The 27,886-nt window shown below is 41.0% G+C and overlaps 2 protein-coding genes across 4 annotated transcripts in view; both read right to left on the reverse strand.

The window, feature by feature from the left end:
- parga (poly (ADP-ribose) glycohydrolase a) overlaps positions 1-8,787 on the reverse strand; it is a 22,890-nt gene extending 14,103 nt beyond the window's left edge. Inside the window, exons 1-8 of one of the 3 annotated variants that reach the window (XM_031877805.1) lie at positions 8,636-8,787; positions 7,859-7,945; positions 7,052-7,696; positions 6,811-6,943; positions 6,079-6,195; positions 5,892-5,972; positions 5,221-5,295; positions 812-904 (exon numbers count right to left, since the gene is read on the reverse strand). In XM_031877805.1, the coding sequence (XP_031733665.1) occupies positions 812-904; positions 5,221-5,295; positions 5,892-5,972; positions 6,079-6,195; positions 6,811-6,943; positions 7,052-7,696; positions 7,859-7,911 (1,197 nt within the window). In that variant the 5' untranslated portion in view covers positions 7,912-7,945; positions 8,636-8,787. Of the gene's footprint in view, positions 1-811; positions 905-5,220; positions 5,296-5,891; positions 5,973-6,078; positions 6,196-6,810; positions 6,944-7,051; positions 7,697-7,858; positions 7,949-8,635 lie in introns of all 3 variants that reach the window. The other 2 variants (XM_031877797.1, XM_031877815.1) reach the window with 2 other exon arrangements.
- A 599-nt stretch (positions 8,788-9,386) lies between these two features.
- On the reverse strand, positions 9,387-27,877 carry myofl (myoferlin like). The gene is made up of 54 exons (XM_031877933.1): positions 27,554-27,877; positions 27,027-27,082; positions 26,780-26,871; positions 24,587-24,695; positions 24,276-24,372; positions 23,814-23,983; positions 23,353-23,481; positions 22,902-22,964; positions 22,733-22,783; positions 22,622-22,652; positions 22,407-22,522; positions 21,791-21,917; positions 21,595-21,698; positions 21,432-21,500; positions 21,282-21,325; positions 21,112-21,194; positions 20,987-21,019; positions 20,726-20,850; positions 20,503-20,616; positions 20,109-20,286; positions 19,716-19,840; positions 19,512-19,621; positions 19,106-19,298; positions 18,858-19,013; positions 18,618-18,749; positions 18,366-18,529; positions 17,832-17,946; positions 16,990-17,092; positions 16,736-16,875; positions 16,485-16,649; positions 16,136-16,223; positions 15,913-15,990; positions 15,605-15,786; positions 15,341-15,499; positions 15,152-15,253; positions 14,769-14,930; positions 14,492-14,657; positions 14,334-14,404; positions 14,222-14,236; positions 14,034-14,132; positions 13,501-13,629; positions 12,895-13,050; positions 12,650-12,741; positions 12,217-12,387; positions 11,963-12,111; positions 11,580-11,719; positions 11,347-11,435; positions 11,176-11,271; positions 10,898-11,039; positions 10,677-10,776; positions 10,371-10,564; positions 10,176-10,285; positions 9,925-10,072; positions 9,387-9,802 (listed from the first exon to the last, which is right to left on the reverse strand). The coding sequence occupies exons 1-54, from the start codon at positions 27,639-27,641 to the stop codon at positions 9,764-9,766; spliced, it is 6,159 nt and encodes a 2,052-aa protein (XP_031733793.1). The 5' UTR covers positions 27,642-27,877; the 3' UTR covers positions 9,387-9,763.
- Positions 27,878-27,886: the final 9 nt, after the last annotated feature.

Raw genomic sequence — 27,886 nt, forward strand, 5'->3', positions numbered from 1 at the left:
CACACACACACACACACACACACACACACACACACACACACACGTTAGCCTTGACGCTTAATACTGCAAACTAAAGCGGAGAGTCAGAAAGCTTCATCGGCCAACCGCTGAGCATCTTCAACGTTCTGCCCCTTGTTTCTGTCTCCAGTAGCAATCAGAGGGATTTTCCAGTCCTGCCCAGAGTGGGAGCTGATTTAAGATGATTTGATTAAACTGAGGACTCAGAAATAGATAACTGAATTACAGATATACCAATCTTGGAATTTTTTCAATCGCTATAATTGATGACGGAGAACGAAAATGAAGACAAATGGGGATGACATTTAAAAGATCTGTGACATGGATCAGCTGAATTTGCTGTGAGTTAAAGAGAGGGCCCTGTTTCTCAACATATATCGCTTGGAGGAGGAACAACTAACGTGTCCAAAGGAATGGACTGATATTTTTAATTTCATAAGAGGAATTTCCTCAAGTGCACAAGCATGACACATCAGATGGATGAGTGGAAATGAGACGGACCTCTCCTCTCGCAGCCCTCTTTTCTAATGAAGCAGTTCTCGATATGGACCAAAACGGGGGCATTCATTATCTGCCGGTTGTAACTCATGAGCTGATCTTGTATAACATCCACCATCGAACCATTAGCCTCTTCCCTTTCACTGACTGCACGCACTTACATCCTTCCTCCTATATCCCTCTACGCGGCTGACCTCTGTTTAACTGTAGTGCAATAGCTCACCATTCAATTACCTCACCCCCCCCCACCAAACATAAAGTATGTACATATTCAAAAATAGTACACTGCACTTACCATTGTGCAGAGGACAGGAGCATTGAGTGCTAGGTCAACCATAGCTGGTAGTATATCATCAAACAGGAGTTGTAACTCTGGATTAACAAGATACTGGAGAGAGGAGAGAAAAACAAACACACAGCAGAAGTTCTGTTAGATGGGATTTATCTGCCTACAGTCAGAGTGACTGATTAGATCTGAAGTGACATACTGGTTTGTAACACCACTGATTTTTTTCCAACCAAAATGTTAATGTCTTGTTTGTTTTGTTTTGTTACTTTCTTTATTAAAATGTAAACAGTTTGTATCTCTTATATTGGCAACTATATCCTTTTATTTTAAAGTAAACATACAGATAACCATAGTGAGACAAACACAGGGTTCAAACATATTTTTACCAAAACATTTCCAGGACTTTTCCATGCTGCCGGGGCAAATTGTCACGACCATACATTCTCTGAAACGTCAACGTATACGTGAAAAAATAAGAATAAAAAGGCCGCAGTCTGCAGTCACGCCACACAGAGAGGTAGAACTGATCTGCCCGAACATTTAAGTATTGTTTAACCAATATAGATTATTGTCTGTCGATCATAACTGAGCCACGCATACTTTATTATACAGGCATTTGTGAAGCAAATTTACATGATTTTCCAAAATTGTTCTGGGTTTATTCATTTGTTCCGGGTTTTACATGATCTTACAAACCCTGAAATACACAGTGCAAATGTCTATCCACCACCTTAAAGTCAAAACTGCTCGACCAAATGAAAGTCTGCTAGACTATTGGTCAATCCCCCTGAGAAAGTCTATGAACCAGCCTAACAAAATAACACAATACGGCCGGCCAACAATATCGTCTCTGACACAAACCACGTCCTGAACAGTGAGTACAAATTGTTGCCATCAATTATGTTGCAAATGGACTTGCTTGAATGCATCATCAAATGATAATAATAGTAATATAATAATAATAATAATAATAATAATAATAATAATAATAATAATAATGCAAACTTCAACAAGACACAAAAGTGAGAGAAAACATGTATTGATTTTACCTGGTTAGTTACAGAATCAATTTCTAATTTATATCAATTGATTCAAATAATACTTTTTTTGTGTTTCTCACTTTTCTACATTAACATTCCAGTAATACTTTATTTTGTATGGATAGATTTCTACAAATAATACTATCACAGCTTTGAACAGTTCACACCCACATAACCTGTTACAACTGAAAATACAATGACACGTGAAAGCTCCACATGCAATTTCTTTTTCAATAGTTGCAATGATTTGTTTAGGGTTTAGTATTGTCTTGAGACAACCTGGCCCTGAAGAATATGAGGAAGGTTTAAGAGGTGTAATAACTGTTTGACAGTGAGTCTGAGGTCATAACCCAATACCAGTGACCAATATCTAAGGAAAGATGCTCAATTCTCTCACATCCAACAAGAAAACTCAGTGTCAGTGGAGGTAATGGAGGTTTATTATTGTTTTAGGGTGAACTTCCACTCCTCAGATATAAATAATCCCAACACTTCAGCGGCGAATGAGGAAAAAGAAATGCTGCAGAGCTGCTCGCTACACAGAAACCAGTTTCAGAAGAAACTACCATCAATCTGGGAGCGAGCCTGCCACGGCCGAGGCATACTTCAGCATCTAGCTTACCTCAGCATCCATCTGCAATTCCCTCTAAAATAAACACCCAGTTATTCCATCATAGACCCAGATTTACAACGCAATCACTTATGAGAGTATTGGCTTGCTCATCAATCACTTGCCTTATTCTATCAAGGTAAGCAAGGAGGCTTGCGCTGATTAAATGGACTTCTGGAGCAAATGTAAATGACCAGTTGTGGAGAGAGTGGCAGGGTGGCTTCAATTTCAGCAGGAAGTCTTCAGAGCGTGATTTGGCCGGGGGGGGGGCATTTATATGGCTGCAGAGCGGGTCTGACTAAATGCTGTCAGAAGTAATGAGGGGGCAGACATCATAAAGTGCTCGTGTGGGACTAATAGATGGTAGCTGGTGATGTGACAGGATGAGGGTAGAAAGATGATCCCCCAGCCTTTCCACGGCTACAGCTGCCGGCCACCACGCTAACACACAGGTTAGGCAGCACACACACTATATCTTCACGTCAATACATATGACGGTCCAGATTTACTGCTGCATGGGCTAATCATCGATTACACTCTGATCTTTCATCCGTTCTGGTCTTCATACAAGTTATTTTCATTTCCTGGCAGCTCAACCTACGCAAGTCTCAATCTCACATTTGTATTTAGAGGTCTAAGAATGTGTTATAGAAAACAAAACAAGTGACGAAGCACAAAAGTGAGAGGGGTAGAGCGTGTTGTTGTCTTGCGGCTGAATGTTCAGGTACTGTTGTAACATCAGCTGTACGTACTTCTGGACTGTTTTCCTGCTCAGCCTGAAGACACTCATCAGAAAGTGACACAGTGACAGTTTCAATTGGCAGGGGGGGGAAACACTAAGACAATTTACAGACGAGCCCCAATTTGGACAACTCTTTTTTCTCTCTCCCCTATGGCTATTACACGTTGAGCGGCGTGTCAATCATTGGCCCAGGGGCAATGCACCTCGTGACAATCACCCCAGTGCTGCACAAATGTTGCTCCAGATTTAATTAGGTGAGCTTGGCCGAGGAGTAAAACAGTTCAGATTCAAATTCACCACAAACTACGGGGGAAAGGAGTAACATTTTATTAAAAAGGTGTGAGCGGAGGAGCAGTAAAAGGTATTCTGTCAATTACTATTCAATTGGGTTGTCCAAAGAATGGCTAACCAATTCAGTCTATGTGATTCTTCACTACATTAGTCTCTGTGAGAAAGATGGTATGTCTGCTGTAGAATGGCAGCTGTTAATCATTCCTGCTCCACGTGTTGGCAGGACGATCTAAATGCTCCCTCATTCCGCATCCATTAACTAATAGAAATGTTACTGACAGGAAGCAGACACAACCAGTAGGTATTTTGTATCTGTACATTGATATTCCTCTATAACTTTTGTCAATTGACTTGTCGTTCTCCTGCCAATACCATCCCTCCTTGCTAAATTCCTCTGCAAGTAATACATGCGGGGAAATAATGTGCTCAGGGTAGAGAGCGGAGACGCTGACACATAAGACTCCATGAAGGGCGAGTTTGTTGCTGGAGTTTATGGGACCTTTTAATTAAATTTGATTAAGCTATAAAGAAAATGCTCAGTTGGCTATTGATCTACGGAGCTCTCAGCTTCTACTCTGAGAAATGATTTTAGAGAGGAGAAGAAAAACATAGTTTTGGAACGGTCTGAATTTAGCTGAGTAATCAACGTTCAGATAACAGTCTGACTGGACTGTAACCAGGATGAAATGTTGTAAGAGCTTCATTAGAATAATGGCCTTGTTCCTAATGGCTCCAACCAAGAAATGAGCCCACCCTGAAAGAGTTTGATAATAAACGACATGCTTTAATACATGTAGGTAACCAAACTAGGCTTGGAGCTGAAATTTGTTTACTGTCTATTCAAAGACCCCGTCTTCTTCTTTTTGAGCAATTTGGGTGGTAATATGTCGTGCGTATAGATTCTATTTGAGTCCAGCAGGCAAACAGTACGACAAACATTGTATCTACAAGATGTGAAGGAATTCCTGCAGAAGGACTGAGGCTTTATTTGGATATACTAAATGTCATTACAGTTTTAATAAGTAATGTCATAAGAATCCCACATGGGAGAAAGTTTCTCTAACAACAGGTATGTGATTATAGTCCATGAAGAGGAAAATAAGTGTTAAAAAAAATAGGAAGTAGACAGAAAAAAAGAAAGACATTCCCCTGGTTCACCAGCAGCAGCTGCCGCCGCTATGCTCCGTGCTCATCTGTCCTAACTGAAGAATATTTGCTCCCGTGAGACTCCGGACGGAGCACACTGATGGGCTCGCAGCCAAACAGAGGAGAGCAGGCTCCCTTTGCGACAACAACTCTAGTTTAGTACGAGCTTTAGCGTCATTCTTCATTAAGGTTCATTTTAAAAGACATAATTAATCACGGTGAGTTAGACAAACACTGCCAGAAGAGTTCACAGGGACTATCAGAGCTGTTAAACACACAAATGGCTGCATTTCACTGATGAGGTGTTTATTTATAAGTCAATTAAAATTACAAAAAGAAAAGCCTGTTTTATAGAAAATTAAGAAATTAGGGTAAGAATGTATGTATCGTTTTTTTAAATAATGTTTTACTCCGAAATAATTGGATTTAAAATTCATAATGCTTCATGTTCAGCAAAGATTCATGACACGCTTTGACAATACAGTGTGATCAGCGGGCTTCAGGGAAGCTGCATTCTTCCTGCTTTATCTTTTGTACAAGAGCAGCCGATTACAAACAGTTAGCAGTCATGTTTTGGACAGCTTACCTCTGTGCAAAGAAGGTTCAGGGCAGTGAAGTCCCATTTCTTTGCATGGGTTATGTTGTATCTCAATATAGCATCCTGTGTAGAAGAACATGACGTTATTTATACATAGAAGACAATTCTTAAATATATGAAACTGTACGGCAGCAGATTAACAGCAAGTTTAAAGCACAACAATATTTAGGATCTCAGATTACAAGGCTTCTTTTAATACAAGACAAACTCTGCCACCATGTGGTTGTTTATGGAACATGTTTTGTACATTTTAAACTCCTGTGACAGTTCAATTGGAATAATACTGTAGAAAGGCTCCAGCATGCCTCCAAATAAGCCAACCTACCAATTCTATTACATTTCCCAAATTGAAATGCTAAATTTGAATAGACATCTTGTCCACACTGTGGACAAGATACTTGCATCCACACTAAGCTGCCACCCAAAACAATGTTTTCAAAAATGATTGAAAGGTGGATAACTTTTAAACTAGAGTCTTACATTTCGCTGTGGATAGGAAAAAACGATGTTTTTTGTCAAAACTATGACTGCACAGACAGTCTGTTTCCCTAACTTTAGATTTTTCAGTGGGGACATTTAAAGGCTGTTTAACCTGTCTTAATGAGAACAAAGAGTATGTTCAGCCTAATTCAGAGTCTGGTCCAGCACAGTTGTCTTACCCTCACATCCAGAGAACTTTTGAACCCTCCCTGCAAGGAAGTGTGGATCAGCTCCCACCGACTTTGGAAACCACCTCCATCCTGATGACAAATTGCCTTTACCACAATATTCCTGAAGTAACTAACAATGTTGTGGTAAAAAAGTATGCAAAGCTGTGATGCACTAGTACACCATAGTATAGTATACCTCCATAGGAAAAAGATTCTTGTCAGAGCAAGGCATCTTCACGGACACGTCCTCCCACACATCTTTAAACTTGCTGGGATATGAAACAGGGACCTCGCCCTCTCTGAGGAGATCTGTCTGTAACAGAGAAAAAACAAAATGTCTTTAAAGGTTACTGCTGTGCGGAGAGAAGTGACAATTGAGATAACTGCTTTCTCTTTGCTCATCAAAAAGTTGGCTTTTAGAAACTTTGAAAACGTATTACAAGGTATGGTAGATGTTGTGAAATTAAGAAGTCAGTCACTTTAGCTCAGTTTATTACTTCTAAAGTAAATGAATTAAGAGATATACTATAGATCTTATAACTGAATACATAGATAATGGGAATACAAGCCTGATACTTGTTTTACCAAAAGTCATATGTTCCTTTGCGGACTGACTTAAAGTATTTGTGTGATTTTAGGGGGTGATGGAGAGAATCTCACATGGGTGGCAGTGGTTAGTTGATGGCGAGAGCAAGTGTACACAGCAGCACTGACAGTGTTCCTGTGGGACTAGTGGAGGACACAGGCTGATAGGAGCTTTACTGACAAGAGGCCCTGAGGGGATCATGGAGGATGGTTTCACTCTCCCTACCACGTTTCCTTATCTTGTTCTCTCTTGTTAAAACACCAAGTGCTGACCCACCACAAAATGCCCAGTTACATTAGTGCCCTTACTCTTCATAACATACCACACACAAAGAACACTCACCCTGACTGTGACAGTGTGGTTATGCATTGCTTTCAGGTGAGACAGAGGGGGGGCACACTGAGGCATTCTGTTCAGCTCATCTATGGGTGTCCCCAGCCATCTTCTGTCCATGTTATGTGATGCGAGTGAAACGCTGTAAAGAACAAAGACAGAACAGGACAGTATACCACGTGATGAGGACATTGTGAGCATAGTGGAGCTAGGACAAAAAGGTGTGACACAGAAAATTGTTCACAAGTACCTTTCGGAAAATGCAACTGACTGGCTTCCAATTGCTTCCTGGCTCATATCAGATGAGCCACTGCACTCAGCTTTCTCAGCATCTTCACTTCTAATGGCAAACAGAGGGACTTCTTCTTTGGCAGAACATCCAGAATCAGAGTATTTGTCAAACAGCTCAGAGTCCTCTGCACAAGCGCCGCCATCGTGATCCTTGCCTGCAGAGCTGTTGACGAACATGGTTTTACTAACGGGGCTGTCCGGACTCAGCATCTCCACATCACTGGAGGGTGTACTGACACCCTTCCTGGGACTATCACTGAGACAGAGTGTGAGTTTGGGATTTGAAGAGGGTGCAGCAGCACAGGTTGTTTTAACAGGGTTATAACCAGGAGAAGATGACCTTTTAGATTTCTGCCCATTAGAACAGTGTGTTTCAGCTGTGTCACTTTTGCTGCCTGCAAGAACAGGTTCATCCAGCCCACTTGCAGAGCCACAGTCCACTGAAGTCAGAGATGCTGCATCATCTTGCATGTTCTCCAGTAGTGCACAGTCTTTTGTTGTGTCCTTCCTTTGTGGTCCACAAAAGAGTTCATCTTTTTCATCCGTGAAGTTTGTTTTTGGATCATCATTCCCTGCGCCCTCTGGCTTGACTTCAGCAGTCACACTGTAACAGGACAGGAAGAGAACAAAGTGAGAGAAGAACTTGTTAGCAGGCTGAATCTACAGTGTGTCCACTTATGATCATAGTGATGCAGCATCCCCTTTCCCAGCATGCACTTTGTTAACAAGTATCTTATAAGTGCAGATTGCTTCATTATAAACTTACTTAGAACTAATTGTGGCAGGATTGATTTCTTGAGAATCCATCCCTTCATCCATCTTCAACAGGTCAGACAAGATGAATCAACAATAGCTGCTGAAGAAAGACAAAAGATTAACGTAGTAAGAAGCTGCGACAATGTTTATAATTGTATTCAAACATGAAGTTGTAATACAGCTATATACTGCCCGCTTTCATGTAACACTGGACTTTACATAGCGACAAATACAAAGCTTTGTTTTGTCTGGTCTTGGACGGAAGAGACACTCAGACCTTAGGACAGACAGTAACGTCACAGAGGTGTTTTTAGGACTTTGTTTCGGCCACTTTCTCAGGTCACGAGACTGCGGGGCGAGCTGTGGTCTTAGCTTTCGAGTCAGCATAAGTGACAGTTTCTACCAGTCACTGGTGGCCAGCATATCACGAGGAAAAGCTCCTTCTAGCAGGTTCAACAAAGCTACAATTAGCTAGCTAACTAACCCCAACCAACCTTATCGTTTTGACACGAGTTATCTTCACTGTAAAACTTGTTTTGGGGTATTCACCATAGTTGTACGATGTTTCTTTCCGAGGGATTTGGTTAGTAGCTTGCTACCTTGATGCGAACACATCTTGCAGGACAAAACAAATCAAGTAATTTTGAGCTAACGTAGCTTTGATTGGCTAAAAATCTAAACGTTAGCTATTATTCGCTAGCCCCAATTCTTGTCGATAGCGCTGACGTAATTCAACCTCATTGAGCTAGCAGTGCTGTGTCCAATAAAACGAAAAGATACAACTTACAAGCATGTCCCTCTTGGTGTAAGACTTGTGAGTTAGCTGCATTACATTATTATTTTCATATACAACTACTTCTCTAACCACATATCACTCCAAATGTTATCGTGCCGTTATAGGTTTACGTTTTCTTAGTTGTTGCAGGCAGCTCCTGTATGTTAATGGTCGAAACACTCAGTCAACCAATCAGACACGTTCACCAGAAAAAGAGGCGGGACGATGAGTTGGTATCCTAGCAACTTGGCCAAAAAGGAGTTTACTGTCGTGCAACCGTCAAGGAAGCGTTGATATACTAGATAGAAGAGTAAAGTAAAGATACATTACATTTCTACTTCTTCCAAAGATAAAATAGGTGAACTTCGAGATTCTAAATGAGAGCTACCCAACAAACACATACTTAAGACTGAGGTTTAATTGTGACGTGATTAACTGTGTATTTTGTTTGGAGCATTTGTTTTTCCCAGTGACTCACTGCAGTCCTTCTGGAGAAAATATAGAAGAAAAGTAACAAAGTAGCAAAGTATGTCAAGTAAAGAAATGTATTTCATACATCAGTAGTAAAACACCTTAGTAGACACTATATTTTCATGTTGTACTTAATTTTAGCCTTATTGTATTTCTCTTTTTCATTGCTTAAATTATTCGGTTCTCCACGCAAGTGAGTTAACCACCATGTGAATGGACTTTATAATATCTTAACAACCTATAATTGACCAAAGGTGGACCTGGTTTTGATATTATATAATAATAATATAACTTAATATTGGGAATAACCGGTAACACTCCTATACCGGTAGATAGTTTTCCAACATTTGCACTGATTTCAAATGTGTGCAAAAAATATGAACAACTTCTTTATAACAAATTTTATTAAAATATATCATTCTTGACATTCTTGATTATTTTTGTCTTCATTTTAACATTAGATATATTTGCATCACAAGAAATATACTGTAAAGCTGAGAGTGCAAAAAATAATAGCAGTCAGGTGTGATTATGTGAGGTTAGAATGCTGAAGATCAGTACGTTATGGCATCAACAGTGGAAATTATTGCATATTTCTGAGGGATGGAAGCCGTGAAGAGGACTGTAAATTCTGCAGCAGGAAGGCAGGCAACTTCTCTGCAATGCTCCTTAAGAGAAAGGCTTCACAATCTTCATTGAGATGTAGTTCTGTGGATATAGAATAGACATTAATATTCACTCGGATTACAAAACACTGTGGAAAAACAATGTGCGAGGGATACAAATTATTTCAGAAATATAGAAATTATCAGGAAACTAAGTAATCGTACGGGTAGGGAGTAGAACAGGATCCCAAGGAACAAGATGACCAGCAGAAGAAGAATCGCTGCCATGAAAATCCATTTGAATCTGCGCCAAACAATGAACTTCATGGTCTTGCAAGGGTTTATAAACCAGAAGAACGACGTGTCAGGGCGGCTGTTGAATGGAGAAAGACAGCAACATTCACATTGTTCATGTCAAGCAATTCATAGAACAAGAAAATCATATGTTCCATGCATTTTTATTAAGGATTTATTACTTGGGTGGGTCTAGTTTGGGATTCATGTTTGGCTCATCTCTGCCTTTCCCAGAAGGTCTCTCTTCCATCTCCTTCTCCTCCACTATTTCCAGTGTCATCTCTACTTTACCCTGCAGAGTTTTAAAACACAGTCTTAAACAGTAACCAGGAAAAAAAAAAAATTAACTAGGGACTGTGCTGCTGATATAAACATACACCAAGCACATGTTTCCCATCCTGCTCGATCGTGCATGGCCACCAGCCTCTTACAGACTTTTGGGAGAAAAGTGAGTTTGGCAGAGGTTTCTTGGAGGCGACTGAGCCCGCTCTCCCTGGCACCATCTTCAGACTGCACTTTTCTGGGCTCTTAGCAGGAGAGATCAGATTGAGAAGGTCCAGTTCAACTGTACCTGTAACAGAGATATAGATAGAAAATAATAATTTGTCTCCTATGCAGTAGTTCTCTCTGGCAGATCTCTATTTCTAAAGGACTTGTGTTGTCATGGCACAATGCTGTTTCACCTAAGTAGTCATCCAAGGAGAATTTGTCATTGTCCCAAATCTGGATCATCAATTTAGGAGGAATCCTAAATTCAGTGTTGTCCAGATTCCAAAAGTGTTCCTGTAAAAGACAGACACTTTATTCAGATCATTACCTGCCATCATACCAGCACGACAAAAAAATGATATGGTTATAGCAACAGTCACTTGATGCTTCGTTCCTGCTCCACAATCTCACTCACTTTCTTCGAGACAAGACACAGCTGCTCTGCAGGCAGGTAGTCAAACCCAAAGATGAACCTCCAGTTGAAATTTCCATCACCATCCAGGGATCTGTAGTGGACATCAGTCTTCTGCTTGTTGTCCTCCATACCTGGCATCCATCTAGGAAACACGATAATGTTGACTTCAGATTGACTATTTGTGAATGAGTCCAGTGGGTGGAAAAATGCATATAAAAGTAAAACATATGTAAACACAAAAGAAGGGTGGAGGTAAGAGAAAAGGACAAGTAATGTACCCTTTGACGTAGATGTCACTCATGTTTTCTCCAGTGATGCTTGTTTCGTCCAGAGTAACATCAGTTGTGTTCCAAATGATGGCTCGCAAAACGTACCTATTTTAAATACACTGTTATATTTGATCCTTGAATAAACGATGATAAAACATTATTTAGACAAGTGTCTCTTACTTCTTGGCTTTGCGTGGAGCGATATCACATGGGGGCCCTGGCAAACCAAGGCTCTTGGGAAAGATGTCCACCCACATTTGAATTTGTCCCTGTATTTGTGGGAAATTATGAGACTTTTAAACAAAGCTATCACACAACAATTTTAAAATATATATTTCACAGAGCATCAGCTTCATACGTTATCTCTACTTCTTGTAGCTCTACTAAAAAAGGGTTACTGCTGTTGTTTTAACCTGAGACAAGTTCGGTTGGTGGGAGCTGCACAGGGTTCTGGTCTCCACATGCTCTGGTACCAAGCCCTGGTTTCTGAGGACATGCAGAGCCAGCCTCTCTCTGGCTGGGCCTAAGTGCGGGTGGATCACAGTGTTTGCCTCTGCAAAACGCATGACAAACCATAATAGTCAAGGATGAAAGAATAGTATACTGTAGAAGATGTTAATATCACAGATAAGCCAGAATGAGAACAAAATGCAACTGCAGCACACTAATTAATAATTGTTAAATATTTTACAAGGCAAATATATAAAAACGAGACATGGTCATACAGATAGTAGATATACAGTAAGTAATAATTCTACTAAAAATGTGATGATAGGGCATTCAAGACTGGCATTACCAAAATCTTGCAGGTTGTATTGTATTCCTGAAAAAGACAGGGAGCTGCCATCTCCCTCTATGCGTGGAGGAGGAAGGCCTCTCACTCTGGCCACGTTCTGGAGGATCTGAGAAGGCTTCAGCTGGTCTCTCCACTGATTGATCCCTGAGCTGCAGGAAAATTGTAGCTTTGTTGGTTTGGCTTTGAGGCTTACGTTGTAGGATGTATCAACTGTACTGTACTGTAGCTATTGTACTGTGAGAGTACATACTTACACACAGTAAGTCTGTGGCAGGCCACAGCAGGGCCTGAAACGAGACAGGACTCTGTTCTCCAAATCGATGATTGTCTCACCGACTTTTTCATCTCTGCTCAGTAAGTCATAGTCATACACAGAAATCTTCAGGTCCTTGTCTTGAGGCAGGAAGCAGGACATCTCAAACATCCTGGACATAAATGGACATATAATGTGTTTGTTGCTCCTTTATGTCCTACACAAACTTAAAAGTATACATTAACATTCAAATTACCATTTTTACATCAATAATTCAAATGGGAATCTTGAATTCGTAAAGAAAAATGTCTTCCTATGCTCCCATGGTGTACGGAGAATCAAAAAACTGAGAAAAGTCTTGATGTGATGTGGCCCCATTTAGCTCAATTCATCAAGACTTTTCTCAATTTTTTTTTCAAAAGGTTCAGTCTCACCTCCCAAACTCTGGGTTAAGGGTGTTTGGTTTGTAGTTATCTCTGTCATCCAGTGTTTTCCTTCCCAGTGCAATCTTCACATATGGGTCACACTGAAATGAGAACGAAAAAAAAAAAATCTTAGCTTCATTAGCTTCAATCATCTTTTTCACTTAATTAAATCTAGAGCATGGTTGTGGTTGTGATTCAATTCTTTATCACAAAATCAGGTTGGTTGATCAGTTGTAGCATCATATAATACTCACCATGCCATTCGTATCCTTCGGCTGCAGGTCAAGACAGCGCACCACATAAAGTCTGACCAGGCACTCCTGAGGTTCGCTCACAGGAAGCTCTCTGAACTGGCGGGGTGGAGCTGGCACCCCTGGGTCATCGGGCAGTGGGTAAATCTTGAACGAGCCCTGAATATCACCAAAGAGGACAGCACCATTAGTCATACAACATCTTATCGACAAGCAACAAAATATCAAGTTACTGACGTTGCCACTCAGCTTGGTCAATCTTTTTAAACATTGTGACTGCTCTTAATTATTAAATATGCTTGCAACAATATAAAAAGAATGATCCATATAATCCAAAGTGAATTCCAGTTCAAGATATAGCATAACTAAATTAAACATTCAGGGCACGAAGAAATACCATGCAACAAACTATCCCCTTACAGACATACCAATCTGCAGGCTCAATAAATAATGCTGTCCATACTATGTCTATGAAATTCATAAATCCCTCCACCAGAGGGCAGACGTGGCTGTTCAACAGCAAAAGCAGAGATTTCTCATGTTACAAAAGTTCAGGTATAATGGGATGCTTCATGACAGGAATATCTCCTCAAAATATAGCTTCTTTACCTTGAACTCTCCCACCACAGAGGGATCTTCTTCCTCATTGTCAGTCTTTCCTCGCTGAAGTTTGAAAGTGCTGCAGAAATCATTGAGTCCCTGGAACTGTGCATCCTCTTCTAGTTCCCTGTTTAACACCTGAAAACCATAACACAACCACATCACAGATGGTAAATCACATAATGTTGTACTATCTGCTACACAAAACGAAGTCAAACTTTCATTAGTATGAGATTTCGACCTAACTATACTTCACACCTTAGTTGCAAGTTGCATTTGTCTTGTTTTTCATTTAAAGACCTGAACTAAACTTAAAACCTAACTTAACTACTGAGTCTCCCGAATGTTTGACTGCTCTTGTCAGCAATCGTCTCTCTGTTTTGGTTATATAAACCTGCAAACTCTTATCAAAAGGAACGAGATCAAGGACACTGTCTGTCACATCTAGCTTGCTGCTGCTCGTAGAACCAACACAATCAAGGAAAAAAGGAAAGATAAAATCAAAAATTGTGTTTTTGCAAAGTGCGACGAAATGTTCTTACGTGTAATGTGTCGTATCCCTTTTTCAGGTAAGGCCCACACTTTTCCTGTTCTCCAACAGAGGCATAGAACTTACTCCACCAGTCTACTGCTTCCTCCTCCTACACGATGGAAAATAATGATGAACTTAGTATTTTTAGGGATGTTATCTATCATTAGACTGTAGATCTCTGAAAAGAGAACATCTCACCGTTTCTGCTTGAAGCTGCAAAGTGAGAAGCAAACAAAGAATATTTATCAATAAAAGTAAGTAAATATAAAAAATATTGTCTCCCACCTTTTGTGAGAGCATTGCTATTTACCTCAGCTTTTACGATGGGTCTCTCCTCAATGTCTATGACGACATCTCCCTGGGCAGCAGTTATCATTGCCACTGCAAAGTCAATGGAAACAGGATACAAATAAGCCTCTACAGCATGTAGCTGAGTGTGCATTTATCTACATGCATTTTTGTATGTACCTCTTGCAGACATGCAGACTTCACTGTTAATGCGATACGGATCGCAGCGGAACTCCTCCAAGCAGTGAATGGTGCACTGACCCACTATTGGTTTCCTACCGAATGGCCGGTGGTCGATTACCTTCAGCACAATAGGAGGGGTGTACATCTCCTCTTTGGGCAGAAGCTAAGGCGAGAAAATAATAGAACAGAACTTGTAGGAAAATATGGATGAGTCCAGACATGAAACACTTACAGGTGTCTGAATATTTATTCTAGAAAGTTCAAGGGTTTGTACCACTTTGAGCAGCAGCACAGATCCAGGGAAGTTGGGGTTCTTTTTGAAGTTCTTGACTACAGCGGTTTGAACAATCTCACCACCACACTCCACTATCAAACTGGGGGAGGAAACTGTGGCCAACTGGTAGGTCTTCATATTCCTCAAGCCCCAAGTCAAGACCTGGGATCAAAGGAACACATTAACTCACTTAAAAAAAACCTGAGCACATGAGCAGATTAAAGGACTGGCATGGTGGTAGGATGCAGGTGAAAGGGAATTACGGGGGAGAAATGCAATCACAGCAGAAATCTTAGGGTTGGGCTGGTGTTGTCTGATCAAGTAATGTGTGTGAAGGGAATTTATAGGGGCTGGCAAAGGAGCAGGATGACGTGATGGTGTACCTCAATCGCAGTGAGCTGCACTACAGGCCTGATTCCCTGGGGAACCATGTAGAGCTTCTCCCCCCTGCGAGGAGGCACTAGTGGCAGATCTCCGTCATTCACCTGGACGGCAAAGCACAGCATCACCTCCTAAATACAGTTTCATAGTTAAAGTCACAGTATGTTTACTTTCTCTAGTTTCTTCTTTACCTTGTTCTTCAGCAGGAGCTCTGCAGCCAGCAGTATCTCCCCAGCACTGCAACCTTTTTTGGTGACCGGGAACCACAGCAGCTTAGGGCTGACAGCCACAGTGGGGTTCAGTTTCACTACTGGAGGGCATGTACAGCGACCCAGGGGTTCATCTTTGCCCTTGGAAATAAAGCGGCGCAACAGCACACAGACAATTAGCATAGCCTGATCACACTGTCCATGAACCCATTTTGCATTAAATTGCAGATTAAATATACAACGTACTACTTGATCACTGTCGCACAGCTCCAACACCACATCAGGAGGGTTGCGGCCAATAGTTTGTGGGTCTCCGTAGATTTCAATGTCTTCAAAGATGAGAGTCTGATCCCATGTGGGGTTCAGGGTGGACCTTATGACTTCGGTGGTCTTGCTCACATGTAGGAATGACACATGAGCGTAGGGATCTGGGGAGGACCAGGAGTATTGATGAACAGTATTTAAATCATGTGAATATGTTCTGTTTAATGTAATTCATACTGTGACTGTCATTTATTCCTCTTGACCAGGCTTGCACTTTGCTTTGTTTTTACCTGAGAAGCTGTCTTTGTCCATGGCACAGAGATTCCTCGCCTGATACACGTACACTCTCAGATGGTAACGGTGAGACTCTGAAGGGAGATAACATTATTCAGCATGTTCAACTGTAAACTGTAAAAACTGACTTCTTCGTTGAATGTTATCGTGCATCAGGAGGTTTAAAGAAACAATCAGCATGAGGGACCAGTAATAGCTTTATCTGACCCAACAACTTACGGCTGAAGTGGCAGGAGACAGTGGGTGTGTTGGCACCAAATAGTTTGGCTGCATCCGTTTTACTGGCCTTCTCGTCAACATCGACTCCCTGTTAACAAAACGCAGGGTGAAGTGCTTAAAAGAACAAAATAGAAGAAAATGTGGAGGAAAGAATGCAGAACCAAAACAAACTTCCTGAGTGATTTGCCAACTTCTGACAGGAACAGGCGTATGCAGGAGAATAATGAGAGGATGTGACTCAGATGGCATAAAGTAACTGTTGTTGGCATGAGAACGGCCTCGTTCGGGGAAATTTAAGAATACAACTCATATGTAGAAGAGTTTCTCAGGGGACTTAAGTAAGACTCACTAATGCCCCTTCCAGCCGGAAGATGGCGGAGGAACCGATGCAGTCTGATGGGACCATCTTTCTTCTCCAGCGGCGGCGCCGGAACGTGTCAGAGGAACGCTCCTTCCTATGGAACTTCCAGCCAATCAGGGAAGAGTATTCCCAGCCTTCCCCTGGTTCTCGCTTCTGTGGAAGAGACAAGGACAGGAAAAATAATGAGAAACTGCACTGATAACATCTCTCAAATCGACTCTTTATCTCCTCTTCCTCACCTCAATAACAGCCATCTTATCAGATATCTTCGTCCGTGGTCTAATGAGTCTCTTCCTGCGATGGACATGATACATTTTCTCTGCTGCAACCCATGACTTGGGCTTTTCATCCGGAGGAATGGTAACTCCGTATTCCCAACCTAGTGTCATAAGACACACACAGACATACACACAGATCAATTAAACCTGCAGTATTTCAAACACAATGAATATAAGCTTTTGATCACATAGTTCAGTTTTAGTGTTCATGATACCTTTCTCATCAACAGCTTTGTCGCTGTCAAAGCTCCAGTCATCTTCCCAGTTCCATCCAGGTGGACACTCAAACTCTGCTGGGCTTTGAACCGTTTCTCCATTCTAGACAAGACAGACCCTAATTTTAGCAACTTTACTCGATGTAAAGAATTTCTATTGATATCACTATCAAAGCTTATAAGCATTATTATTTTCTTTTGCTACTTGTGGCTTTATGAAATCCAACATGCCCTCTTCTTCTAGCTCTGTTTTATCTTTCTACCAACTCCTGAGGAAAATATCCGGTTCTTTACGTTCACCATCTAATCGCTCGTTTTGTGCTTTTAACTTTTGTTGCTGGTAGCATACAGTGCGTTTATCAGAGAGGCTTCTGTAATAAAAGTGAATCCAAAAGTAAAGTTGTCGCCCATGAAACTAAAACAAGCTGATGCAAAAATGCTCCAAAGAATTGAGCAGTTTGAGTGATAGTTCTCTTTGAGTGACCCACTCTACATTACACATAGTCATTTAATACATTTAAAATATTGAGTATAGCAGCTTTATTTCTTTTTAGCTATAAGTACTCAAAATGATGTCAATTATTAGTATCAGCCCTAATGGAAACTACATATCATAACCAGGAAGACACCAGGTCACATCCATAAAAGGTTTGCAAAGGTCCATATGTTTATCTAAACAACTATGCAACCTACCTTTCCAAAGTACATGACGGCGCAGGAAAAACTGATAACATTGCAAACTAACATGAATAGAAAAGCTTTTGTCCTGTTATCTTCATCCACATTTTTCACATAAATTCAATGTGTGTATACTGTATCTGTGTGAGAACAGTAGGTCGTACCACGTCTGTGTAGGGCTCTGCCGCGGGCTTCCACTCCCCACCAGGGAAACGTGTTTCATTTTGAAAAACTTCATCTGTGAACTCTGTGTGGCCGGCGTCTGCTTCTGTCAACAGGCTATAGGAAACACCACCACAGCACAAAGTTAATGGGATGCTTTGTGAGTCACACGGCAGCTATGTAGGACCATGACAAACTAAGTGGAACAGGTCAGGAAGACAAGCTTCAGAGAGCTAAAATTGTTGACATGAGCCTTGGTGGGAGGGAGACCTCCTTAAACCAAAACCCTGAGTAATGCCGAAATTCCTTTTCATTTCCTGTGATTGTTTTCACTCTGTGGCTGGTACAGATTTATGATTACTGCCAATTAATAGATTAATAGAGGACAGCGTTGAAATAAGAACAGGATTCTGGAGCGTGTCCAAATGCTCAGTGATAATAGGATGTTTGTACATGAAACTAAACAAGCCATGAATCATGTACAACTGTAAGAGTGTGTGTGCTTGTGTGTGATAAAGTGAGTTTCTCAAACTTACCATCGCTCTGGGTCAACAAACCAGTCGTCCTCCCAATCCCATCCACGGGGTGGCAGAAAGCGTTCTCGTTTGAGTTTCACCTTTCCAGTCACATCGGAGAACTTGTGACGACCAACCAGGCCGGTAGTTCCCCACTTCCCCAAAACATGGACCTGGTTCTCATACTGCGGAATTAAAGTCAGAGATAGCACAACTGAAATTAAAATATGTATGCATTTAAAAAAGAGCTAATGGTTTGTGTAGCTACTGTACCATTTCAGCATACACGCTGAAGTTTCCCTCTGAGAAGCTGTTGAACTTCTTCTCATGGGCAGAGAGACCGAGCCACATGTTGACCCGCAGCTGAACAGGGACCTTCACACCTTTGTTTTTGTCCATGGGGTACTGACAAACCAAAAAGTATTAGTGTGGCAACTCTTTCTGAAAATGTAACAGTGAAATATATAATAAAAAATATATGAATGTGTTACTGTATGTTGGCTAGTTTTGTACCTGCATGAAGATGGTCTGGGTCCGTCCACAGTGTATGCCACGAGCCTGTTCGCTAAAGTTTGAAAACAGGATCTGGTTTGCTGGGACTCGAGCAAAAGCCACCCGTTTTTCTCCTCTTAACATCCAGATGATCACATCTGGCATGCTGTTCTGAGGCTGATGGAGACACACTAGATTTCAGTTACATAATTAAGTTTAATTGATGTATTTTTGAGCTACATAACATTATTTTATTTGCATTTCCTGACCTCCTCTGCCAGCTGCTTGATTCTGTCCAACCAGTCCTCAATGTCACCAACAGTAGCCTTGACATCTGTAGCCTCCTCTCTCATGCGATTGGCCATCTCTCTGATATCGACTACAGCAGCATCACGCAGGTTTTTCAACTGGAGATCCAGTGCAGTCACATTGGGTTGGCCTTCTAGCACTGGAAGCTGGAAACTGTTAAAAGTTTGTTCGTGAGATTAATGTTGGATGGGAACAACACAAGGTAAAGCATGAACTTAACTAAACCCTAACAACGACCTGCATTTGATCTGTATTTGACCTAAAAGCAATAACCATACTACATTTTTCCTAATGATAAGTTACATTATAGCATTACTTCATACAACACACAGGTCCAGTGTGGGAATCTGTCTGGCCCTGTCCTACCTGTTCAGGTCCTCAATCATGTGGTTGATGAGTTTGAGCCAAATCTCTGCCAGACGTGTCTCAGACACCTTGGCTAACATGGCGGTTTTTAAAGACGTGAGGTGGGACTCCTAAAACAAATCACAAAGATAGATAAAAGGAGATGACTGAGCAGTACTACCTGTGTTGAGACGTACAATATGTGCTACTGTAACTCATTCTCACCAGTCTCTCAGCGATGAAGAGGAGAACGTTGACAGAGTCCAGACGGTGGCTGATGTCTTCCCAGTGTGAAGTGAGAATCACTACGGGCTTAGTGTCAGCCCAGGGCAGGTAATAGTAGTGATTACCTGTGGGATAGAAGATAAATATAACCCGTCTTTTTAAACACAAGTTGTGGAGTAGACAGCTCATAGACATCTGGTGCACATGTGGTTCTTCTCTTTGCGTTCATGACATGTTAAACACAGATTTACAGCACGGTAAACATTTTGACATGAGAACTGTCCACTGCTACAGCAGAGGTTGTATTAATATACACATATAACACCCTTGATTATAAATCAGAATACATCTTCGAGTCATTTTTTAATTCTTTCAGACTTTAGCTTTTCATACCATCAAACACAGCAAAGCTGTACTGGGTGGTGGACGACAGGGGCTTGCAGGTGGAGTCCAGCTTGTTACCATAGTTGCCAATGCTGACCTCGAACTGGATTGGCTCGCCCGGCATCTGGAGCATGCACGCACTGTGGAACACAGTGCACAGAGAGAACTTCCTCCTCCGCTGGTATTTCTGCACTCAATTCAAAAGGATGTGGCAGTGTTAGAGGTTAGGGTGGGATTACTTCCGTGTCTGTTCTCAACTGGAAATATATTTCGCTAGAAAACTGAGCTACTAAAGTTATCTATGACAACTTACAGATTCAAAACCTTAAGCTTTTATCTTAAGGATTATCATAGAACTCAAATAAATATGGAGACAGCAGTAGTTACAGTACAAAGTGTATACCTGTGCCACTAGGATGTCATCACTGGAGATGTCATCCACATTCTTATCAACCTTCCCATCCAGCTGAGTGGACAACTCAACAAGGACCCTACCCCTGTAGGCGACCCCTTCACCCTGAAACGTATCAAAATGCAATATACAGATTGTCATGTAGATAAAATGTCCCATCTGTCTATACCTAGAGCACTGAACCGACTGTACTAAACTGATAAATTAGGCCGACCTTTCCAAAGTTGAGTTCCTCGTATGGGTCACGCACGCCGGTGAATTCTCTCGGGCTACCGTACAGGTTGACATAGCAAGGCCCAAAAGCTGGGAGAAAACCAATCTCTGATGCTGCAGTGCTCACTGTAACATACAGACACTCTGTTTAACAACCAACATGGACAGTTTCAAGGCTTTAAAGCAATAAGGTGCATGAGAACAAGAGGATTAAACACTCAATGCAACATGTTAAAACATGCAGAGGACCATTCTTACGTACAGTCAGACACTGGGTTACACTCAGCCCGTGCGTCTGTTTCCAGTTGGGAAAAAAAACATATATATTAAATGTCGTACAGCAATATCAAAATGTAATCATTATAAAAATATAGATTACATTATTACCTTCAATCTCTCCACCAGAGGAAGACATTTTGCTCAGGTTTAAAAACGTTGTTCCGATGGCATCGTCCTTGGTTAGACGATCCCTGCCAAGAATAAACTGGCACTTAAAATATTGGTTTTGATATCATTGTCACTTGTGCAGCTGTGTATGAATGACTTTGAGTTCTTACCAGTCATAAATAGTCAACTGCACGCGTTCACACATGGACGGGAACTAAAGAGGCGGACAGAGGCATGTGTTGATTTGTGCTGAAGGTTCAAGTGTTTTTAGACATTTGAATCAAGCCCATTGGATACATCTTAATATGCATCTTTCTTACCTTGACTTGGAGATTGATGAGTTGATTCCACTCCGGATTTGCATTTTTCTCAACGCGTTTGGTGTGCAGCTAAAAAAAAGAAAATGCCATTGCTATACACATAATAGTCACACAGAGAGAACATTTAAACATCTTTTTTTCTTTTCAGTCAAACATGAAGTACCTTCTTGCCAGCAAAGCTGACTTCCACATATGGATCCACCAAGTTTTTCCTGTCTCCATCCCCTCCAAAGACCTGCTTTACCGTCTGAATAAAGGCATCATCCACTGCAATGAAAAATAGGTTCTAAATAGACGTTTTTCAAGGGGATTTGACTGCATTAAACTACGATGGTTGCAGGAATTTATAGGTCACTTACTCTGTGGCATATCCTCGGCACGGTAGACTTTGAGGCTGAGTGTGGCCCAACGCATTGTGACACCGGCCGGCACCAAAAGATTGCTTTCTATGTCCTCCTGATCCTCACTTATCCCTTTCCTCTCAGTCTGGACACAGGAGAGGAGAGGAGAGGAGAGGAGAGGAGAGGTTTAGTTTTTAAAGTCCCTTTATTTCACTATTGCAGGGAAAAACAGGAAACACTCTAAAATATCACTTGAAAAGCAAAAGAGAAAAAAAAAAAAATGAAATAAATCAAACTAATCACATTAAAGCACCAAATAACAAATAAACAATCAATCACAATGATCAATATGTTCCCTGAAGGCCTGTAAATTGTCCACCGTCTGGTAGTAGGCGTGTTCCACCCTGAGTCGGGCCTTCAACAGTCGAAGACACTGAACAAACAAGTGTTCCAAGGTATCAGTCTGACAGCAGAAACAACACTCCTCCCCAATGTGTGGATCCAGGTGTGCTCGGTATCTATTTGTTGCTATTGCCCCATGTACAACCCTCTACTGTAGGTCTGCTTTCAAAACAGATCTGTCTTCTGTGTCTACTAGAAATAAAATCGATGGTAAGAAAGAAGGTACACACACCGGTGGATCATCTCCAGTGCCCACAACAGTTATGCTGACTTTCAGGTATCCTCTGGCCCCTGAGCTAGAGTCATCAGGATCACTCAGGAGGAGCCATTTCCTCATTATGGCATGACCTGGACATAGATATTCAACACGTTCAAACACCTACAATATAATATATACAAACAATATTCATTTTTCACATAGTATGCATTTTGTATGGAAATACTGACCTGGTTCATCATAGATGTAGCCAACATCCAGCTGGGTAAGCAAGAATAAAAACGTTTTAATCATTGAAAAATGTAAAATCTGTCAACCTGCTGGCACTTCAATTGGCATACCTTGAACTCTCCCATTAGACTGTCAGCTCTGAGGGAGAAGGAGTCATAAACCTATCAAGAAAAACACAACTTACAGTAGATGTAGACATTTTCTGATAAAAAAAAAAAAAGAATGTTAATTTTCATGTTTGCAAAAGAAAATTGCATTAAAAAGGAGTTATCTACCCACCCGAAGACTAATGCTCTCGTCAAACAGCTCTGAAGGTAGCATGTTAACATTGTAGAAAAACATCTGAGGGACATAAACAAGTATTAGTATTTCCCTAGTCACTGTATGCACAATACTTTTTCATGTCAGACACATGTTGTTATCAGGGATTGTGACAAACATGATAGGACTTACAATTTGTTAAGCTGAGATGCTTATGCTTTGGCAAAAGCTGAGACAGAGGAAAATGCATATGAGAGGAGTTAGACAAAGCTGACAATGCCTTCAAGGTTAACTGTCATATCACCGTGGCCGACACAGAGAGAAATACCCCAGAGAGTTATTAAAGCTGGTGGAGATTCAGTGGCAAAGAGAGAAGACACATGGATGTTGACAAGCAAGATAAAAGGCAAAAGTTAGCGGTCACCAAGTACTTTCTATAGGATGCGGTGTCTTTTTGCAGACTAATTACCTCGTTGAAGAACGGGTTATTTCCTCTTCTAATTCTGGTCCTGTGGGTCTGTCCGCATACGTTCACCTTAACCACTGGTTTGATGTTGTTGCCAGACAGCTGTCGACCCTCGATAACCCGAATACGAATCTGAACATTGCAAGCCACAGTGAGGCAGCTGAGCAAACAGTGAGAACATTTATCTGGGTCCTTTATGAAAAGGTACCATTGATTAATTTGGGTTGACAAATACTGACAAAGACCTTTTACAGGAACAAAATTATGTTCCCAAAGAAACTCAGTGAAACTTGTCCTGAGCCATAATCAATAGAAGGTTCCCATGTTTGCAATTCTCTAAAATGAGGGATACATGTTATAGTTCACTGGCTGTTGGCTTCATTGTATATTGGCACTGGTGAAGCCTGCTGTCATTCATGTGATTAATTATAAAAATTCCACATGAATCAAAACTCTAACAATACCTGGAAGTCCTGAGGCTTATTGGCCAAGGCTCTAGTCCTCTTACGTCTGAGACGGACTGGCTTGTGGCTGGGTTTCCCAGGCTGGTTTGGGGAAGTGGGAGCTCCTGGGCTTCCACTCTGACCTCCTCCCTCCACGTCTGCCTCCCTCTCATCACCCTCATCACTGTCTCCTGCGGAGCAAAATTCACAAAATTATTTAAATCAATATTCCAAAAACACTTTTGGGAGTGTGTGATGTATCTGCTAACCTCCTTACAACACAACAAACACATTTCTTTAAATGTATAGAAATCTTGACGATAATATTCAGAGTTTATTTCTAGGAGATACCTTAAAAACTACTATTTTTTTAAATTCCTTATTCCTTGTAAAGGAATGCGATGTTTTGCTTTGTTATTTTGGGAGGGAATAAGTAAAATCAGAAGCTACCATCTCTTTTCTTAGACTTATCTGTTTACTTACCTGCATCCACATGAGACGTGTCTCCATCAGGTTGGTCATTTGGGTTTACAGTAGTGTCGGCTGGTGGCTCATACCCAATGACCAAATTGATGGTTGCCTGAACAAAGACAATGCTTTCTAAATTAGCATTATAAGTTCTACTGCATATGTCAAACACCAAATATATGTCATAGGATAGTCAACTACTTCAACATCAACTACTTCCTGCAGATCTATACAGATACCATCCACTGCCAGAGCTGAAGCGGAACTAGTATATTCTGTATTGTAAAATTGCACAAGTATCACATGTTATTGATAAATGTATTCACCCCAGTAGCGTGTTGTTTCTCATTGATCAAGGGCACATTCTTTGATGGGAGGGAATTCATGTGACCACTGGCCAAGTCTCTCAGAGGGATTTTTGCAGAGCCAATGAACCTGAAAAGCAATCACACTTATTTTTCCTTGTGCAATTACCACATGAGGGGATTCAAAGCAATGTTTGGGACTGTAATTACTCGTTGCTCTGGATAGTTGGCGGTTTCTACTTCCCAATTTCACTTCTTCACATATTATGACAAGCCTAGAAACACCACCTACTTTTTCTACCCAACAGAAGTCATGTAGCAACAGTGATTATTAACCACAATGGATTACAACACATTGGGCATTTTCTAAAATCATAATAGCAACATGAAAAACAACAACAAAAGAGCCATTTGTGGGCAGCAGTAGTATCTCAGGTTAAGAGAACAAACTGGATACTTTGCTGTGTGACAAGGGTCAGCTGGTTACACTGGCAAGGCCCCAAGATGATGAAAAAGTGCAGAAGAAAAAGCAGAAAGATGGAAACAATTAACATCTACCACAGGCATGTGCTGGGCGCTCTGTGCCCAGATTAAGTGTGGTCCAATATAGAGCAAAGGAGGTGGGAGAAAAGGCAGTCTGAGGTAAGCAACGTGAGAGCAGGCAAAACCATATTCATGATTATGCTCAGGCTATGTTTTCTCAACAGTTGTGCCATTATTAATCATTACACAGAGCTTTAAAAACGTGGCTTGTCCATGGTCAACTGTGGAGGGTAACAGAGAGGAATGTGGTATGGAACTTTACTGTCTCTACTGTAGAGAATTTACTGTCTCAACCACTGCAGAGGCCACATGCAAGGACTGGTTTATACAAATGAACGTTTGTATACATTACTCGCTTCAGAAACGAAAACAAAACTTTAAAACTCTAGTTTCAAGTATTTAGATCTGCTTCACTGAAAGAAACTATTTTTTCTATCCACAGTGAGAGAGCCAGATAGATACTTGCCTGGCATACTGATATATTTCCACTACTTAGACATCACTATTAAACAAAGTTAATTTAGGCGTAAAACAATCTTTTCCAAGCAGTACCACAGATTAGATCTCCCTGTTCTTTGAGTCAAATTCATTTTCTAGATTTTCCTAGATTGAAGACATAGGGAAGAGTTTGTCACAAAGTGTTGCCAAACATATTTTCCTCCAGAATCAGCTAGACTGTCTGTCTGAAGTTTATTTCGCTTTGGATTACAGGCTGTTACAACTAGTCATCACAAATGTGCCAATGACAAGCCAGCGCAAGCTCTCTTATTCACCCCCTCCCTCATGCATTGCAGGCAGCGATCATGGAAAAATATCCCTGTGTGTTCGTGGCTGAAGCAGTCACCTCCCCATCCTCCCCCCATCCCTTGTGCCTGCCCCAGAATAATTTATACTAGTGAGTCACTTGTTATTATTGTTATTACTTCCACATTCTTGCCTGCACTGCAGACAGACAAAAATAGTCAAAATCACAATTACAAAAATGCCTAACAAACAGATAAACGATAAGAAATGAAGCAGAAACATAATAAATTGCAGAGTCTACCGTAGGGAGGGTTAGAAAGAAATGACTTCTTTTTCCTTTTAAGGTAACATTGCTCGTAAGAGCGAGAGTGCGATTGTGATGTAGACAAAACAGCTTCTTCACAGACGCTGCTGCAAGTCTTAACAAGGCCGCAGTGATTCCTGTGGTTATACAGCTCAGTTAAGTTAAAACATGTTGCTCTGTTTCTTAAGAAAAGATCATACCTACTCTCAACATGTTAAAATGGATAGTTGTAGTATCAGTTGTAGTAAGAAACAAGCACTTTCACAGAATCACACGTTTACCTTCTCAAAAGGTAAACCTTTGAGGCGTAGTGAGGTTTCCCCTTTCAGTTATTACCTGCGCTACAAAGCAAAACATAGGTGTTTGTTTTTTTGGGAGGGGGGTTTCTATAAAGACCGCCTACACGTAGTCATGGGGAAGTGGTTCACACTCACAGGCCCTCCTCCACTAAACAGTGTGTTTAAATTATCAGTATTTCAGTCATACTGGGATGTAGACTTAGGGTCATGTGTTCATTCATTTAAAAAAAAAAAACTAAACAATGTCTTTAGCACACTTTAAGCTAACAATATGAAACATGCAAATGTCACAATGTCAATGCCTGATGCTTGTCATGCACATACTTGTCTTTGCCGATTGTCTCATAGTCTTTGACAACCACATTGATGAATGAAGATGCATCCAGGGAAGAGCCTTTCAGATCAAATTCAAGCACCTGTAATTAAAGGGAAGAGACCTTTACACTCAATCATTTAAAACAACAACATACAGTAGTTTAACTGAGGTAATGACAGCAGCTCTCAGGTAAGTCATTTCCAAGTCAACACACTGTAAACATCTCTCATTACAGTTAACTCATTCTGCGCTTACTTCGTTCCATACAGGATTCAATTCATTGTCAATTGCTTTGGTTTTCTTCTTTTCACCTGTAAACACAACAAACAGACCATATTTATAAGCAAAAACTCACAATCTGGTTTTACAGTTTTATGTTCTGGAAAGAACAGTCGATACTTCCTCTAAAAAAAAAAAAAAATGATTGAATCAACATTTTACAATCTGCTGGAAACAGAGGACCACTTAATACACTTAGGTATCTCATTTTGTAAATATAAAGTCCAAGCTGAGGTCAAAGGAAGTGGCTGTGATCTGTGGACAGAGGGCTTATCTGACCTTATAAGGATGTACTCTTCGTTTTGATTATGAATCACTACCAACGTATTCAAACTACTGTAAACTGCTAATGCATTTAACTGCAAAAGTGATGTAGAAAACCTCCATGATGACAGAAAAGATGATAGCTTGACTGAAAGTGAAACACTGTGTGCATGAATAAAGAGTAAATAGAGCCTACAGCTGTTACCACAGGGGAAAAAAATTAAAAGCAATAATCTCACCTCTAAAGACAATCGCAGCGATTGGATCTGGGTTTCCAATTCTCTTTTTGGGAATCCCACAAGCCGACTCCACAATTACACGAAGCATTTTGGTAAAAGTCCAAATTTATTCAGAGAAACGAATCATATTCCGTCGCGAGAGAGGGAGACCGCTACAGAGGGAACTGAAACGCACAGATGTGCAGAGGGGTGAGCCCTGGATACCAGAGGGCAGCCTCACTCATGAGTCAGAGGAAACACACGCAGCCAGCCTAGGTGACGAGAGTTAGGAGGCGAGAAACACACACCAAGGAAAGGAGAGCCTAGTTGCCTCGTTAGCTTTCAAAAAGGCGT

This window comes from Anarrhichthys ocellatus, unplaced genomic scaffold, assembly GCF_004355925.1.
Source record: "Anarrhichthys ocellatus isolate YVR2014 unplaced genomic scaffold, GSC_Weel_1.0 scaffold3, whole genome shotgun sequence".
Lineage (NCBI taxonomy): Eukaryota > Metazoa > Chordata > Actinopteri > Perciformes > Anarhichadidae > Anarrhichthys > Anarrhichthys ocellatus.

What these genes read in the sequence shown, in the direction of transcription:
- myofl (XM_031877933.1), bottom strand. Translation starts at nt 27,641, where the DNA reads ATGCTTCGTGTAATTGTGGAGTCGGCTTGTGGGATTCCCAAAAAGAGA. An exon ending in CGCTGCGATTGTCTTTAGAG is followed by an intron (nt 27,083 to 27,553) that starts GTGAGATTATTG and finishes TTGTGTTTACAG; the next exon opens with GTGAAAAGAAGAAAACCAAA. An exon ending in TGTGTCTTGTCTCGAAGAAA is followed by an intron (nt 10,777 to 10,897) that starts GTGAGTGAGATT and finishes TGTCTTTTACAG; the next exon opens with GAACACTTTTGGAATCTGGA.